Raw genomic sequence first — 18,585 nt, 5'->3', positions numbered from 1 at the left:
ATGACGTTGCTTCCTGTGCGTACCACACTCGAACACACTTGAATCGTGTTTGTCGTAGGCCCACAGTACCTGAGGTTTCACACGGACTTGTCCGACTGTTAAGTGCAAAACAGAGTGCTTCTTCAAGAGCCTCCATGCTTGAAAATCCACGAAAAACCACTTGTAAACAGGATATGACTAAATATCTAGACACATTAAGGCTGTCAAAAGCACCATGAAATTGAGCTCGAATATTTTCGAATTAATTTTTTAAATTTATTTTTTTACAAAAAAAACCCACAAAAAATAAGATGCTTATTGCTGACGCAATATGAACATGACACTTGGATGAAAACACCCGTTCTGACCTCACTGAAGTGCCAGGTATGAGCAACTTCTGCCTCGCTATCTGAGCAATGTTTGGATACTTCAGTGCGTAGTTTCCCACCACAAGAGTGGATCCTGGTCAGCTCGTAGTGGTGTCTTGTTCTGGTAACGTTTCATCTCTTCTTCAAAAAGGGTAGGCAGGGAGACAGCAGGTGCAACACTCTCCCTGTATGTCTCCCCGAACAGGTCACACATCGCAGACAGCGCAGTGGGTGGTGTTGGCGCAGCGGGCTCCTCCTTCGGCGCCTCTCCCTCCATCGCTGCGTCCCTCTCTGGCCCGTCTTGTGCGGGAGCCATCTCCGCGCGCACGGGATTCGCCGTGATATACAACGTTATTGATAGTATTAATTAATTATTAATGATATTCGAATTATCAAATTTAGGTTCGTACTTACAGTGGTGTGAAAAAGTGTTTGCCCCTTCCTGATTTCTTACTTTTTTGCATGTTTCCCGCACTTAAATGTTTCAGATCAAACAAATTTAAACATTAGTCAAAGATAACACAAGTAAACACAAAATGCAGTTTTTAAATGAAGGGTCCTTTAATTAAATTCTTATTCTTTAATTATCTGTCAGGCGTCCTGGGACCTTTTCTCTCTTTCTCCTTTTCTGTTTCTCTCCTGGCTATTGGTGTTTCATTACAGATGTCTTGGATCTGGATCTCTGTCCTCCAGGAGAGTCAGCCTATCCTTGTGTCTCTCTCTCTCTCCTACAATGTGTTGTTTCATTCTATCTGTGTAAATGATGTGCTTCAGTTTTGCCTCCTGCCAGGGACATGCAAATGTACATGCTTAAGTTGACCAAGCAGCAGCCCATTTGCCCTCTTTGGCTGAGGAAGAGTCTCCTCAACAACTTCAAATTTGCCCTTTCGTAGAAATTTATTAGACATATCTGATTTTCTTTGTTTATAAAAGATGGCGATTGAGATAATAATTTAGTTACAGTAAGAAAGAAATCCAAAGCTACATGGCCCTGTGTGAAAAAGTGTTTGCCCCCTAAACCTAATAACTGGTTGGGCCACCCTTAGCAGCAACTACTGCAATCAAGCGTTTGTGATAACTTGAAATGAGTCTTTCACAATGCTGTGGAGGAATTTTGGCCCACTCATCTTTGAAGAATTGTTGTAATTCAGCCACATTGGAGGGTTTTCGAGCATGAACTGCCTTTTTAAGGTCATGCCACAGCATCTCAGTAGGATTCAGGTCAGGACTTTGACTAGGCCACTCCAAAGTCTTCATTTTGTTTTTCTTCAGCCATTCAGAGGTGGACTTGCTGGTGTGTTTTGGATCATTGTCCTGCTGTAGAACCCAAGTTCGCTTCAGCTTGAGGTCACGAACAGATGGCCGGACATTCTCCTTCAGGATTTTTTGGTAGACAGCAGAATTCATGCTTCCATTTATCACAGCGAGTCTTCCAGGTCCTGAAGCAGCAAAACAGCCCCAGACCATCACACTGCCACCACCATATTTTACTGTTGGTATGATGTTCGTTTTCTGAAATGCGGTGTTACTTTTACGCCAGATGTAATGGGACACAGACCTTCCAAAAAGTTTTGTCTCATCAGTCCACAGAATATTTTCCCAAAAGTCTTGGGGATCATCAAGATGTTTTCTGGCAAAAATGAGATGAGCCTTAATGTTCTTTTTGCTTAGCAGTGGTTTTCGTCTTGGAACTCTGCCATGCAGGCCATTTTTGCCCAGTCTCTTTCTTATGGTGGAGTCATGAACACTGACCTTAACTGAGGCAAGTGATGCCTGCAGTTCTTTAGATGTTGTTGTGGGGTGTTTTGTCAACTCTTGGATGAGTCGTCGCTGCGCTCTTGGGGTAATTTTGGTCGGCCGGCCACTCCTGGGAAAGTTCACCACTGTTTTCGCCATTTGTGGATAATGGCTCTCACTGTGGTTCGCTGGAGTCCCAAAGCTTTAGAAATGGCTTTATAACCTTTTCCAGACTGATAGATTTCAATTACTTTTTTTCTCATTTGTTCCTGAATTTCTTTGGATCCGGCATGATGTCTGTAACTTTTGAGGATCTTTTGGTCTACTTCACTTTGTCAGGTAGGTCCTATTTAAATGATTTCTAGATTGGGAACAGGTGTGCCGTAATCAGGCCTGGGTGTGGCTACAGAAATTGAACTTAGGTGTGATCAACCACAGTTATGTTTTAACAGGAGCTGGGGGGCAAACACTTTTTCACACAGGGCCATGTAGCTTTGGATTTTTTTCTTCCTCATTAATAAAACCCTTCATTTAAAAACTGCATTTTGTGTTTACTTGTGTTATCTTTGACTAATGTTTAAATTTGTTTGATGATCTGAAACATTTAAGTGTGGAAAACATGCAAAAAAGTAAGAAATCAGGAAGGGGACAAACACTTTCACACCACTGTATAAAAAATATATATATTCGAATATATTTCAAACTTTGATTTTTTTTGACAGCCCTAACATACATATTTACTGCTGGTCTATTCGCACAGGATTAGTATTACCTGAGGTAATTTTCCGGGACCCTTTTACAGAAGGTATAACTCGCGGTAATTTTTACTGACATCGTGCGGTAATGATTACTGACATGGCACATTCGGACAGGACTAAAATCTCTGGTAATTATTACTTTACCCCACGTACTTATGTAAAACTAATCCCGTCTGAATAGGGCTTTAGTTATACATTGCGGTTGTTGTTGTTATAACAAAAAAAAAATGAAAAGGACAAAAACATTAGTGTGAGTTCAGCTGCATTAAAACATAACACAGGTGATCCCAGGGGCAAAACAGACAGTCAGCAGAGGAAACAGATGTTGACTCTGATGCACAGTTCAGGTGTTGCAGTTTATGAAATTATGATCTGACATGTTGCTAATTTGGATGGACTGCTGTGTCTTTTTTTAACATAGGAACTGCTTTTACAAACCTACCCAACTTAATGTGGACATTGTCCACACAGTTCAGTGAGACAGTGTACAGTATGCAGTACACACACGTACCAGATGTGAATGGGTTGATGGGTTTGGACACAATGCTGTTCTCCCTGCTTTTAAACCTCTCCACCCGTTCTCTTTCCTCTGACTTGGACTCAAGTTGGCTGTTGCTCTTCAGCGTCTGCTTCTGCTTCTCATACGCCTAAAGAGGAGGACAACACACTAGGTACTCTCAACTTTACACAAGAACAGAAAATTCTTTAATTCTTCTATATTTTAGAGAAAGATGAAGCAAAAATTAAACAACTTCCTGTGTGCAAAATGACAAGAACAATTTTTGTAACCTAAAATCCACTCACAGATTTCACTCATTGACATATGTTTCAGGGACACAAACAACAGAACCATCAACATATCATAAATACAGACTCAGTGATGGAAGTTAACTGTGGCTCATAAAGGGCAGTCAAAAATTCAGCTTTTCCAAAATGGCCTCCAGAATGTGTAAATCTTACAACATGAGCTTGACGTGTCAGTGTGTGTGGGGGGTTGACATGGCTTTGGTAAAGCAATGACAAAAACTTACCCAGTAATGATCAGTGGTTGTGTGCAAGGAAAGTTAAGGACTTTCAGTCACATTAAACTTTCTCTGCAACCCATGATGTTAAAAGGTAAATAGAGCCACATACACATACATAGCGTACAAATTCTCGAGATACGGCTAAAAACATGTTTTGTGAAGTCACAGAGACCTCAACCTTTAACCATCAAATTCCATTCAGTTTATTCTTCAGTCCAAGTGAATATTTGTGCCAAGTTTGAAGAAATTCCCTCAGTGTTCTTGAGATATCACGTTCACAAGAATGAGACAGACAAGGTCACAGTGACCTAGACCTTTGACTTATGAGCACAAAAAAACAAATGACTAATTGAGTCCAAGTGGACGTTTGTGCCAAATTTGAAGAAATTCCCGTGTTCTTGAGATATTGCATTCACAAGAATGGGACAGACGTACAACCCGAAAGCATAATGCCTCTGGCCACGGCTATTACCGGCACAGAGGCATAAAAAGATTAATGTCACCAATTAGAACAGCTCTCATTATGCGTGGCTCTGGGTATTTGTAGCGTCTGCACCTCTAATTCATCACATGTTGATTGATGATTCAGTCAGTGCTCAGGCTGGAACAGACTTTACAAAGTGCTTTGCAATTCATAAACAATTTGAACGATCATTACCAGGGGGATGAAGGCTCAAATGTAAATAACCAGATTGATACTTTATAACTAATTTAAAATGAAGTTTATAAATGTGACTTTGTTTGACATTTTACAGAATGCTGTGCAGCCTCCAAAAATAGGAACACCATCAGTGGAAAAATGCATATGCAGGGTTTATACATCTGGCCCCAGAGCTCTCCATAAGCGCTGGCTACCAGCTAAGCAGTCGACCACTCATTTAGCTGGCTACTTAATTAGGGCTCAGCCATACTGTTTTTGTTCTCATTATTTTTAATAAGACAACTTTCAGTTGTCTCTGACCTTTCCTATAAATCATGCAGTGCACCTCTATGTTAATTGTGTCAGACATGCCTCGACCATAAAATCATGATTTGGTCAGCCAGGCTGTACTGTAGGTCCCACTTTTTGCCTTTTGCTGGCTATGATGCAGTTTTGTAATTTGCCAAGTGATGAGAGGGCAAAGAAGGAGATGTCGAAGCAGAAGCAGAAGAAGCAGCAGCAGAAGCAAAAGAAGCAGCAGCAGAAGAAGAGATTTCTCTGTTGTTTCAGGTGTTAAGACAGCGTTTTTTTACAAAAATAGCCTGAAAAAGCTAGTGTTCATACAAGTCTTTTGACGGTGTAGTAGACATAGTTTGAGACAGTTCAGCACTTACCTTAATTTTTTTGGCAATTTCTGTCTTCTGGTGCAAAATGTATTCAAGAATGGCTTGTTTTTCATACAAGAATCCATCTGGTCTAAGAACAGCAACAGAAACAATGCAAAAAATGTTTACATATGTGCTCACATGTTAGGGTCATACAGTATATGTGCATTCCAATACCCAAACTCCATACCAGGATGTTCTACTGCATCCAGTTGCATTTTGCAGTCTATAAGCCAGCAGGCTTTTCTGGCAATTCTGACCCATAGTCCTCTGCACAGCGGCAGATACATCACATCGACTGAGCAGCAGACAGATGACAGCTTGACAGCTCGTTGACCGCTGAATGACAGCTCTTAGAAGCCGTAATGACGGATGACAGTGCATTCAAGTGACTGATGACCAGTCAAAAATTTATCATAGGAATTTAACGGTTTAAAGTAACAAAATAATCATAGAGATTACAAACAACAAAAGGGCAAAAACTATGAAAATCACAATGACAGAGAAATGCATATGTCATTTTAACGTGGTGAATATGTTAGAATCTACAATGTATGCAGTTTTAACTACAAACATTACAAAGTAACAACAGCATTGCCCTCTGGGTTGATTACGGATTCTGGCGAACTTAGTGAAATGCATTTTGTGTTATCTCCAAGATAACAAATATATGAACAAGAGTGTCAAATTTCAGGGTATAATGATATTACAAACCAGTATGTGCTGATTGTGTGCGTACTGCATTCAACAGTGCGTACGTTTTAAGGGCAGCTGCAATGCATACTAAAACTAAGAAGATTTGCGATTTGGAATGCACCCCAAATTTGTGTGTTTGAATGTATGCGTGCGTGCGTGTGTGTGTGTGTGTGTACGTTGGAGAAACAGACGTACGTCACCACAGGATCCTGACAGGGTTGCAGGGATAGGCAGCAGCAGTCAAAGTCTTTGATCGCATCTTTGCCCAGTCGAATGCTCTGTGTCCCGTAACCAGATGCCGCTGAGAGAAGAGGCACACACAACACGCTTACACATTTATCCACTGAAAAAGATTACTCATATTCCAATTTGTACAGTTTTTCTGTCTACTCATGGAAGCTTAAGGAAAATATAAAAGTATTTAGACCAAGGGTATATTCTTTTCACTGCAGAACTAGACTGCTGGAAAGCCTCATAACTGACAGATGAAGCACTGTCTTTAAGAGATGACTGAACTGTGTGAGGAAACCTGTTCAGAGGAAAGGGACCTTGGAATTTTGATAAACCGTGCCACACGGAATACATGAAACCGCTGTTTGGCTCACCTTCTGTGTATACCTAGATTTGAGAATGATCAGTTTCTGCTCTGAAACGTGAATCCAAACAGCAATCTGTCCTACATAAACACAGCAAGCCTGTCATCACCACAAAATAAAAGATATTAACAGGTTCCACTGAGTTTAAGATAACTAAATGCAAGGTAAAGAAAAACATCCATCAAAAACAGTGAGCTGTCACTGCATCTCAGTGAAATTTGACAATGTGTGCATATCAGCAAGGAATGTTAGTGTAATTGTTGCAGCTCTGAAAGGTGGTACTTCTGATTTTGGCTTCCACAGACCAGTTGGCCCCACCTGACCTGTTAAGCCCAGTTGAGTTCAGGGTTATTTATATTATTGTGGTATAGTGATCATGAATACAGTCCATCTGATGCCGGTTTTCTCTCTGTTTTTCACCGTTTCGTCACTACTACAAATGCAACAATCACTACCCTTATTCATACTTCAAAAAGTTACAAATTATATTCAGCCACAAAATAAGTTTGAAAAGCTGGAAATTAGAATGGAACTAGAGAGAGGTGTTGCATAGAGATGATACACCCTCTCATCTGTTTGGGTTCTCCGTTCTTGAATAACAAATCAAGCAAAGGAAAAGTCTCTGTTACTGGCTGTGCTCCATGCCGGGATGGCAAAAACATTCCACTCAATCACTGCCAGGTTGAACTCAATGTAGGCTGTCTCTTCTCTGGTGCACCCGGCACGTTCGGGGCAGATGGCAGGGGGCTTTCGCGTTTCTCCTGGAGTTCTTGAATATAATATAAAATTAACTCAAAAGATCAATGCTATTTTAAGAAGAAAGGCAAACAAAAAAAAAATTAAATTTACACCGCGTTCCAAATTATTATGCAAATGATATTTTTCTCTGATTTTCCGAAACAGTCGATGCAAATGACAGTCAGCATAATTTTCAAGTCATCAACTGTTAAAGTTGAATTCAAATGTTATTGAACAAACCTCCCAATGAAAACAGTATTTTTTTCAAAAATAAAAAAACTTAAAATGCACTGTTCCAAATTACTATGCACAACAGAGTTTCAAGACATTTTCTAGGTTGTAAAGAACTGAAAATAGTCATGTGTTGAATTTGCAGCATTAGGAGGTCATACTTACTGAAATCAAAAGCTATTTCAATTAAAAACATCTAAACAGGTCAAGTTACATTTTAACATAGGACCCCTTATTTGATAGCAGCTTCACAATTCTTGCATCCATTGAACTTGTGAGTTTTTGGAGAGTTTCTGCTTGAATTTCTTTGCAGGATGTCAGAATAGCCTCCCAGAGCTGCTGTTTGGATGTGAACTGCCTCCCACCCTCATAGATCTTTTGCTTGAGGATGCTCCAAAGGTTCTCAATAGGGTTGAGGTCAGGGAAGGATGGGGGCCACACCATGAGTTTCTCTCCTTTTATGCCCATAGCAGCCAATGATGCAGAGGTATCCCTTGCAGCATGAGATGGTGCATTGTCGTGCATGTAGATGATTTTGTTTTGGAAAGCACGGTTCTTCTTTTTGTACCATGGAAGAAAGTGGTCAGTTAGAAACTCAACATACTTTGCAGAGGTCATTTTCACACCTTCAGGGACCCTAAAGGGGCCGACCAGCTCTCTCCCCATGATTCCAGCCCAAAACATGACTCCGCCACCTCCTTGCTGACGTTGCAGCCTTGTTTGGACATGGTGGCCATCCACCAACCATCCACTACTCCATCCATCTGGACCGTCCAGGGTTGCACGGCACTCATCAGTGAACAAGACTGTTTGAAAATTAGTTTTCATGTATTTCTGGGCCCACTGCAGCCATTTCTGCTTGTGAGCATTGGTTAGGGGTGGCCGAATAGAAGGATTATGCATAACTGCAAGCCTCTGGAGGATCCTACACCTTGATGTTCGCGGGACTCCAGAGGCACCAGCAGCTACGGCGGGGCAAATTAGACTATGGCGGGCCACCATAGTCTCGTCAATGTATGGGAAACACTGACCTTCAGCAAGTTATTCAAGTATGGTACGCAACAATGTGTTCAAGATGTGTGCTACGCAATTTAGCCTTGAAACAGTGAACAGGGCTGCAACAATGTTTGCACCTCTGTCAGTCACATACACTAGTTTGGAGAAGAACTCATCGAGACTGTATTCACGAAGTGCTTGTATGACTGCGGGTCTGATGTTATCTGCTGTTTAACTCAACTTGCTGTCCCAGTCAGATGTGCAAAGCACTCGCTCCGTCAGCTCCCACTTGTTGTTGACATGGTGCAACATCACACAAAGGTAACCAGCGTCACTGCGCCATTACTGTCTGTCAGCTGCATCCTTAGCTCCTGAATTATGTTTTGTCTGACATCCTCCGCATATTTTGTGCGCCTGCGGGAGACAGTTGTGGGATCTGGCAGGAGCTGCTTAACGTCCACACAACCTGCTCGTGCCCCAATGTCAATTAAGCCCTGCACCAGTTCACTAAATCCATCGCCACACAGTCTCGAATGATCTAATGTCCCGGCACACAGACTGTGTTATGGCCTCCTTGTTCTCTCATTTTGGTGGTCAAAAAGTTGTGTTTCTGGCAAAGCATCTGTCAATTGTTGCAACTCCGTGCTCCTGCAGGAGTCAACATGTTTCCTCAGTGACAATGTGCCTATCTTGCGACTATCAAAAGCAAGAACTTTTAGGCACTTTTTGCGTGCAGCAAAGCCATTGAATATATTGTTCTCATCCTCTCTTATGACACCAAACTTCTCCCAAACGTCCGACTTAGCCCTTGACGATGTGTTATCCACAAGCTTGTATTCTCCACTGGCTTCTTTTGCCTTAATGTCATCCGTTTTGTTGTACACTACGAACAGTGTGGGGGGTGCATCCACCTGTTGCACAAAACGCACACGGCAGTGTTTCCCCTAGGATGGAGTTGTAGCAGCAGAGGTGAAGCACACGCATGAAAAAAAAATTTCACATGCGTGAAACTTTTTTGTATGCTTGCAAAGCACAGCCTGCTGGGATGTTTCTATGTATCTACTGGCACCAGAAGGGCTCTTTAGGAGTAAGTAGGATAGAGTACATTTGTGCACAGTAATGAGCAGGTGAAATGTCTGTCTAGCTTACATATGAGGTGTCTCAAGATTTAGGAAAATACACTTTTATTGAACATAAAAGTAAAAAGTCACTTGGCATGCTGCTGTTTTGTGCTATGACCTATTTAAGTGCTGGAAGTTGTTATTAGGGATGTCCCGATCCAGCTTTTTCACTTCCGATCCGATACCGATATTACAGCCTTGAGTTTTGGCCGATACCGATCCGATCCAAGCGCGTATTATACATATTCACTTATTTTGTTGTCAGTCATGTTAGAAAAGGTTTGATCAAGCAATATTACTCTAACAAGAACAACTACTTAATCGGGTTAGTTAGAATGATCCACAACAGTTGGTATGAGAAACTGACCTGTTTATTGTTAACAGGGTTAAATAAACAAATTTTAAATTTGAACATTAACATTAAATAAAAAATATAGCTGGTTTGCTTTGGCCCCTTAATAAATAGAAAATAGATCAACACAAGAAATCTTTAAAATGTCTAACAATGGAATTAAAATAGCAGCAAGACTCCACACACTTGTGCTTTGCTCCCCTAATAAATAAAAAAAAGATTAACACCACAAGACATTGTTGGCATTTAACAAACAATGCAGCCTTTCCTTTTCAGTCATTTTAGTAGTGTTTTTGTAGTCCATCCATGGCTCCAATTTCACTAATTGTGCCCAAAACAATGCCATCAGTGCTCTTTACTTAAAACAGTAAGAGTGTAAACCAAATAAAAATATCACTCTCAAAAAACCAGAGCAGAAAACAAATAGTCAGTTAACTAAGTTGACCGCTACTCTTCCTATCCTCCGTGTGTGTGTGTGTCTGCCGTCTGCATGCTGGCCTAGTGGACTGATAGTAAGAGCTGGAGTGGATAACTGGAATGGACTGCTTGACTCGCGGAGCGCTGGGCTGGCCGGAAAACCTGGAGCAGATTCCCTGAAAAACTGGATCGGAGTTTTTGGATCAGCATTTTTCCATGCAGTCCGATCCAATGCCGATGCCCGTTTTTTGCTAGTATCGGTGGCCGATACCGATCCAAATATCGGATTGGGACATCCCTAGTTTTTATTTACATGACAACGCCTGAGCGCAAAACTGGCTCCGCTCCAACAGTGCCGTGCTGCGCTGCTGTGCGAGCAGGGTCTTTGTCTGTGCATAACAGCAGTCTGTTGATGGTTATTTACACACTGTCCATAAAAATAACTATGTCAGGTAACAAACTGCGCCGGGCTCTAGCTTGCTCACCTGTGTGTGTCGGAACTCCGCCGTGCGCGATACAGAGAGCAGAGGAGAATTGTTAACGCATAACCACGTAGAGACAGAAATGACACGATGGTATTACACAATAAATAGTATATTGTTATGTTATTATATGAAGCGTACGTCGCTCAAAATAATAAGACTTAAATTTATGAAGAGGTAAGAGGGAGCCCTCTCCTCTTATATGCGTTACTTTACTCACAAGTGTGTGAATTGACCTGGATATGAAGTGTCAGTAGCGCCAAATAATAATGGTTAAAGCGCTAAGACGGAAAAAAAAAATCAGCAGTAGCGGTCATATTTCAGCGGTGCACCACTGCTAGTTACATATAGGGGAAACATTTTTATAGATATCTATGGGGGAAACACTGCATGGCATGCTGTTTTCTCTCAGTGTCCGATAGCTGGCGGTCACGCTAACACAAGCTAATCATTCAAACGTAGTTCAATTGTCCATTTCTGTTGCACGTTCACCCACACTCATTTGGATATCAGGCTGTAACGGACACCTAAACAACACTGAAAGTAGTGTGTTGAAACCCTGTCCGTGTGTGTGTTTTTTAGACCCTCCCCACTCAGCACTTATTGGCCAGCTGAATATCATCAGATGATTCGTTAAATGCTAACTTATGCCAAGTTGTTGCCACAAAAAAAAAAAAAAAAAAATAAATAAATAAATAAAATACTAGAAATGTCCGTGAAGCTGGAAATACGACGCCACGCCGGAGTACTTTAAGCCCTGCATTGGTGATGAATGTAACGACGGGGTCAAAGGTTGGACTTGTGTAACTAACTTTCAAGATAAAAGCCAAATTATTATATATTGCATTTTTTGTGAATATTTTAAAAATCATGTTAACAGTCATTTTCAAATTTGTTAAGAAGTCAGATAGTAAATATCTGTATAAGTATTTTCCTTATGTGTAGATAGGAGAAGTGAGATGATCGAACTCCCCTATTTCTTATGCATTTTTTTTATGTCACCATTGGTGACTTTGTTATTTCTGTGTCAATCCACTGTATGAATAATATTACCAATGTACCCTTTCCTACAAACCATGAAGGTATGGCCTATTACATTGTACAATATAATGACTGGCACCTGCTGTTTGTTCTGTTTATGTATCATATTATTGTGAAAATAAATAAACTATAAGTTTAAAAAAAAAAAAAAAGAAGTCAGATAGTGAATATATTTTTTCAAATGTGTGGTTAATATTATGCTTTTTAAAGTACTGTAGGCTGTATTTTTAAATAAATGCAGAATCTGCAGAAATGAGTGTGCCAAATTATTATTATTATAAAGTTGGTGATAAGAGCATATAACTTTTATATAACATATAAAAATAAAAACTAGGCACCTTTTTTAAACGTTTTATTGATTGAGAATAATAATATTTTCTACAACTGTATTCAAACTTCAACAAAAACAAAAGTTTTCTTTACAACTGTATACAAAATAAAACTTTTAATGTCTATAATGTGTTTCTCTAATGTCCAATATAACCTCCTTTCCTTTCAAAGAGGGTCAGTAAAGGACGTGTTGAAAACGGTTTAAAACTGCTACACAACCGGAGGTGGTAGGGCGGGACTTCAGCGGGTGGCTCGTTCCGCCCAATGAGAGGCTGATCTCTGCAGCGAACTTCCGCTCACTCAAACTAGAAGTCGCTGGTCAGCTGATTTAGTTAGGTTTTGGAAGACTTCTCTGCTGACACTGTGTGCTGTACCTTGTATGGTTTTCCAAAGCTGGTCTTCTGAGCTGTATTGCTTGCCATCATTGTAAATCATCTACTTTATTATTGACCACAAGTTCTCAATTGGGTTAAAGGAAAACTTCGGTATTTTTCAACCTGGGCTCTATTTCCCCATGTGTATGTGTGCGTATGATTCATGGGTACCACTCATTCTAAAATTGGTTCAGTATTGAGCCGCGAAACGAGCTAAAACGGTAATGGGGGCAAATGCGTCCCGTATAAAAGTGTTTTTTTTCGCCACTGACCAGTTCAGATTGCCAGTGTTATCTCTGTAGATAGCATATTGTAGCGGCCCTGGGGCAGTGGTGACTGTGAATGAGTGGAGTCAGCTGTCAGTCAGTGTTGGAGCAGAGAGGGGGAGGGCGTATCCGCTTGGTACTGTAAATGAGTATGTGTGTGTGAAGTGTGTGTTACGCTAGAGGAGTCAGAGGACCGAGTCTTTTACGTGCTACCCCCTGGAGTGTTACCGGAGTTTTTGGAGCGCTCAAATAAACGGGCCTTTTTCCTGAACTCAAGAACAGGATGTCACGCAACACCCCATACAGCTTTCACAGGCTGCCTGTTGATCATAATATACTACTTCATAATATACTACTTAGCAGATTGGAAAAGTGGGTGGGACTCACCGGCACTGTGCTACAATGGTTCAAATCTTACTTACAAGATAGGGACTTTTTGTGTCAATTGGTAACCATGAATCTGAGCGAACTACGATCACATGTGGGGTTCCTCAAGAGTTCATTCTCGGACCACTTCTATTCAACATCTATATGCTACCCCTAGCCCAGATTATGGAACATCACAACATCTCCTATCATACGTATGCCGACGACACACAACTCTATATCTCAGTGTCATCACATGACTACAGTCCCTTACTCTCATTGAGTAACTGTATTCATCGAATCAATGACTGGATGTGCCAGACTTTTCTCCAGCTAAATCCAGAAAAGACAGAGGTATTAATTTTTGGCCCTAGAAATGAAAGGGCAAAGATCAGTGCCCACCTTGGCTCTGTGTCATTGACAGCTACAAATCAAGCCAGAAATCTTGGTGTTATTATTGACTCAGACCTGAACTTCAACAGTCATTTAAAGTTTATTACTAAATCTGCCTATTACCACCTGAAAAATATAGCTAGAATTAAGGGGTTTCTGTCTAAACAAGACATGGAAAAACTTATTCATGCATTCATTTTTAGTAGGTTGGATTATTGCAATGGCTTATTTACAGGCCTTAACAAAAAAATCAATCAGACAGCTGCAGCTGATTCAGAACGCTGCCGCCAGAGTCCTTACAAACACCAGGAAACAGGACCATATTACACCGGTCATTAAATCGCTACACTGGCTTCCTGTGAGTCAAAGAATAGATTTTAAAATCTGACTGCTGGTCTACAAAGCCCTAAATGGTCTCGGACCAAGATACATGCTTGATCTACTGGTTCCCTAGGAAGCATCCAGACCCCTTAGGTCATCTGGAACAGGTTCGTTGTGTGTTCCAAGAACAAGAACCAAGCAAGGTGAGGCAGCATTCAGTTATTATGCTCCTCACCTGTGGAACAAACTTCCTGTAGATCTGAGGTCTGCTCAAACTGTCAGCTCCTTTAAATCAGGGCTAAAAACACTATTGTTTACTGAAGCGTACTCTTAAATACTTACCTGCTGTATTCTACTGCCCGTACTTTTTAACTACACACTGCTGATTTATGCCTTTTATTATTCTAGTTCTTTTCTTATCCTGACTGTTCAATGTATTGAGCCTGTTTTTATTTTATGTTACTGTATTTTATTATTATCACTATCATTCTCAATTTCTATTTCCCTTTTTAATCGACTGTTTTTATTGTTTTAAATTGTGTCTTGTTGCCTTTAATGTCTCTGTAAAGCACTTTGAATTACCTTGTGTTGAATTGTGCTATACAAATAAACTTGCCTTGCCTTGCCTTGCCTTTGTCGGACGGCGAGATGCTGAAGTTGTGGCTAGTTGTGCTACAAATGGATGCTAACACTCCTGTCCAGACACTGCGCCTTGCAGACCATCGGGTCTGCAGTGCTCACTTCTCCCAAGATGACTACTGCCAGCCGAAGAAGAGAAGACATCCAATCCTGAAACACCTCTTCCTCAAGAAAACGGCTGTCCCACGAGTAGAGAGAGCTAACGTTACAGACACAGTGGAGCAAAGCTTGTGACATCACACAGCCCAGAGGTAAGGGAAAGGCTAAGTTAGTATGCTATTTACAGAGATAGCACTGGCGATCTGAACCGGTCAGTGGCGAAAAACACACACTTCACACACACATACTCATTTACAGTACCAAGCGGGGTCGCCCTCCCCCTCTCTGCTCCAACACTGACTGACAGCTGACTCCACTCATTCACACTCACCACTGCCCCAGGGCCGCTACAATATGCTATGTACAGAGATAACACTGGTGATCTGAACCGGTCAGTGGCGAAAAAAAGCACTTTTATACGGGACGCATTTGCCCCCATTACCGTTATAGCTCGTTTTGCGGCTCAATACTGAACCAATTTTAGAATGAGTGGTACCCATGAATCATACGCACACATACACATGGGGAAATAGAGCCCAGGTTGAAAAATACCGAAGTTGTCCTTTAAGATCAGGTGAGCTGGCAGGCCAGTTCATGAGGCGATCATCTCTAAAGCCCTGAGATGCCAACCAGTCTTGGGAATAATGTGAGGCATGTGACGGTGCATTGTCATGATGATCATCAGCTAGCTCCGTTTTGTTATTCAGGTTAAAGTGGGAAGAAGCAGAGGATCTGTCCGGCAGCTGAGTGAAGTGGAGCCTGAGGAGGAAGCACCGATTAGCCCCGGTTTCACTACAGGCAGATTCACTCGCTATCCACCTTATTTTCAAACACGGAAGTAAATAGTGATCAACTTCCGTTTTTTTGTGCGTGACTTCCGGTCAGCCACTTTCCCTCATGCTTTCCCTTACCGAAGCTAATGGTGCAAGCTAATTTTTTTTTTTCAATTTTCAGTTGTCTATGTTATTCAATCAGTTAGTTAGTTAGTTAGTCTGTGTATTTTGTATAACATTAGATAACTGTGCCTACGTTTCCGTTATAAAACGGAAATTTCCCTCCAAACGCGAATAAATCGCACGTCAATCATAAACTATGATCCAAAAAAGCACAATCTATCCCGAGTGAGACAAACTGCTTGATCCCCGTCTCCAGTGTACCAGCAGAGAACCTGCAGAACCGAATCAGCGAAAAAACACACCGAGCTACACAGCCTCTCTACCTGAGCAGCTGAAGCTGCGGCTCGCACCCTCGACACACAGACACACAGACGGTGCTTCTGCATGCCAGCCACACGTGTGCGCAACTGTGAGAAATAAATGTGAGGTGTACGCTGCTTTTCTATCTTTTTTTATTTTTCTTTCTTTCTTTCTTTCTTTCTTTCTTTCAGCGACATACACTCCTAACACAGGACGGGTTGTTTTAATTGACTGAGTTGATCATTAAGCCATAGTGATGCACGGATCGGCTCTGATAGCACCCGAATCAGCATATACGCATCAAACATCCAGCCGTTACAACATGATTGAGCTAGCAAAGCAGTTTTGTGTTGCTATGTGTGGTATTTATTCAGTTTTGGGAAATCACGATGTCTAGAAAGCATCAGTGGCTGCAGCTGACAGGGACAGCTAACGTTAACACTAGCAGCAAAGCTAACATCAGGATCGTCATCCGTTAAAAGCCTCCCGTTGTCGGATACGACATGAAACTATTCCAATTAGCTCAATCATGTTTAACTAAGACATCCGCTGGAGAAAATTTTTTTTTCACGGGCCACTTTGTGAGTTTAGTGAGTTATTACAGACACGGCTAATGGCTAACAGCTAACGGTTAGCCCAGCTAATCTACGATAACCATGTTATTAATTACACACAGAGAAAATACTAATGTTTGTTCAGTCATTGTGTTTATAGACTTTACAAACATCAGATTAGTCTAAACGGTGATATAGTGACGTGAAAAATGTGATATATACATATATATATAGCTAAACTCAGCAAGGTAAACAACAAGGGGATTCCCATTTACACAGTGGTAAGAGTGCTGGACCGAAGTGTCGCACAAAAAAAAAGGAAGCTGGCCGCGTTCTGTTTTGCCTCCGTGTTTCCGTGAAAAATAAGGTGGATAGGGGCGAGGGAATAAAACCTGAACAGCCAATCAGGGTGATCTCTCTCACCGACAAGCTCTGCTGCCAATTCAACATGCTCAATCAGCCGAAAATCCGCCAACGCCAAAGTGCCGACGGTGCAGGACACACCGCAAAAACTAGGGCAACAGACGCTCACCGACGGCCCGACTTTGGTCGACAACCGATTGTCGGCTTGGTGTGTCAGGGCCTTAAGGGTAGCAACCTCTCGTTTGATTCTTGACAGTTCTCGGCTTGATAATGTTCAACAAGCTTTATATACTCTGGTTTTCTCCCATCCTGACTATTTTGGACATATCTTTTTATGGTTCTGTGGTCATGCTGCAATTTCTTGGCTATATCATTTGTAGACTCCCCCTTGCTCAGACTCTTTTCCTCTTTGGTCAGGTCACTTTTCTTGCCCATGGTCAAAGTTGAACAGGACTTGCATAATAATGTGGCACACTTATATACATATGGTCTGTGATAAAGGATATTGGAAAGCTTTGTAGATTCAAACAAAAAGGGTTATGTTAAAGAACAAGGCCTGACATACATCATACTAAAACATCTTTTTTTTGAACAGCAGCCTTCCAGATTTTCAAGAAAAGATCACTTGCATAACAATTTGGCATGCAGTGTAGTGGTTTAGGTGTCACAATGTTGTTTTAAATGACTGTTTACAGAGGGTTAGAGCATTAGATAGAAAAAGCCTTTTGACCTCTGACCTCTCTTCCTCTAGCAGCTTGAAGCTAGTTTGCTCTACTACATTTTCACCTGTTTCTACTATATTTTCACCTGTTTCTGATGCCATTAAAGAATGTGTTAAGGAACACTGGCGTATTATGTCCAGCAACCCTCAAGTTGGCCATATTTTTAATGACCTTCCTGTTGTTGCCTAGAAAAGGGCTAGAAATTTAACAGATTCGCTTCTTAGAGCTGACTGTTAGATGCACCCTCAGCATTTTGTGTCCAATGTACCATGTGGCAATTTTCCCTGTTTAAGCTGTATCCAATGTAATGCAATGATCAAGGGTGATTGCTTTTCACATCCACATTCAGGTAAAGAGTTTTGTATTAAAAGTAGGATTACGTGCAAAACTAAATATGTGGTTTATCTTTTGAAATGCCTGTGTGGATTGTGTTATGTTGGCAAGACTAAAAGAGAACTGAAAACCTGTATATTGGAGCACATAAGCAGCATTAGGACAAGAGATGTAAAATCTTCAGTAGCCAGACATTTTAATGCTGTTGGCCATGATGTATGCTCTCTTAGATTCCAAGAAATAGAGGAGATTAGGCCTCTAAAAAGAGGTGGGGACAAGGATAGGTCTCTTTTGCAGAGAGAAGCCTTCTGGATCCATACTCTGCAGACAGAACAGACTAAGGGTCTTAATGAAGAGCTACTTTTGGGATGTTTTTAATGATCTGCAGGTAATTGTTTTCTTTTCAGCTGCTTTTTGTGGCTGTTTTGGCTCTAAGATGGGTAGATATGGATGATCGATAGGACTTGTTCTTTTGAATATTGTGTATATTTCTTGTGGATGTTAACATTTCTATTACATGTATTTTCTTCCGATTTGCTGTTGATTGAATTGTCCGACGTTGTTTGGTACGTATATTCATTCTAAAATTGATATGTTTTTCTATATTGTTGATGTACCTAGATGTTTGACTTTGATGCTGAAACTGAGCGGTAGACTATTTATGGGATTAGTAATTTTAGCTGATTATTTGTCACACCCGATACATGTATTTATGTGTTATTTCCGCCTGTCGTTCGGTACATACATTCTAATATTGATATGTTTAGAGGTCTTTTCATGACATTAT

The 18,585-nt window shown here is 41.1% G+C and overlaps 1 protein-coding gene across 1 annotated transcript in view; it reads right to left on the bottom strand.

The window, feature by feature from the left end:
• The window catches only part of nosip (nitric oxide synthase interacting protein), a 46,636-nt gene that overhangs the window by 25,430 nt on the left and 2,621 nt on the right, over positions 1-18,585 (bottom strand). The window contains exons 3-5 of the mRNA XM_033643920.2: positions 6,064-6,169; positions 5,182-5,263; positions 3,354-3,489 (exon numbers count right to left, since the gene is read on the bottom strand). Of these exons, the coding sequence (XP_033499811.1) occupies positions 3,354-3,489; positions 5,182-5,263; positions 6,064-6,169 (324 nt within the window). The remainder of the gene's footprint in view (positions 1-3,353; positions 3,490-5,181; positions 5,264-6,063; positions 6,170-18,585) is intronic.

Source organism: Epinephelus lanceolatus, chromosome 18 (genome assembly GCF_041903045.1).
Source record: "Epinephelus lanceolatus isolate andai-2023 chromosome 18, ASM4190304v1, whole genome shotgun sequence".
NCBI lineage: Eukaryota > Metazoa > Chordata > Actinopteri > Perciformes > Serranidae > Epinephelus > Epinephelus lanceolatus.
Note: the sequence above shows the minus strand (reverse complement) of the source record. Positions and strands in the feature narration are given on the sequence as shown.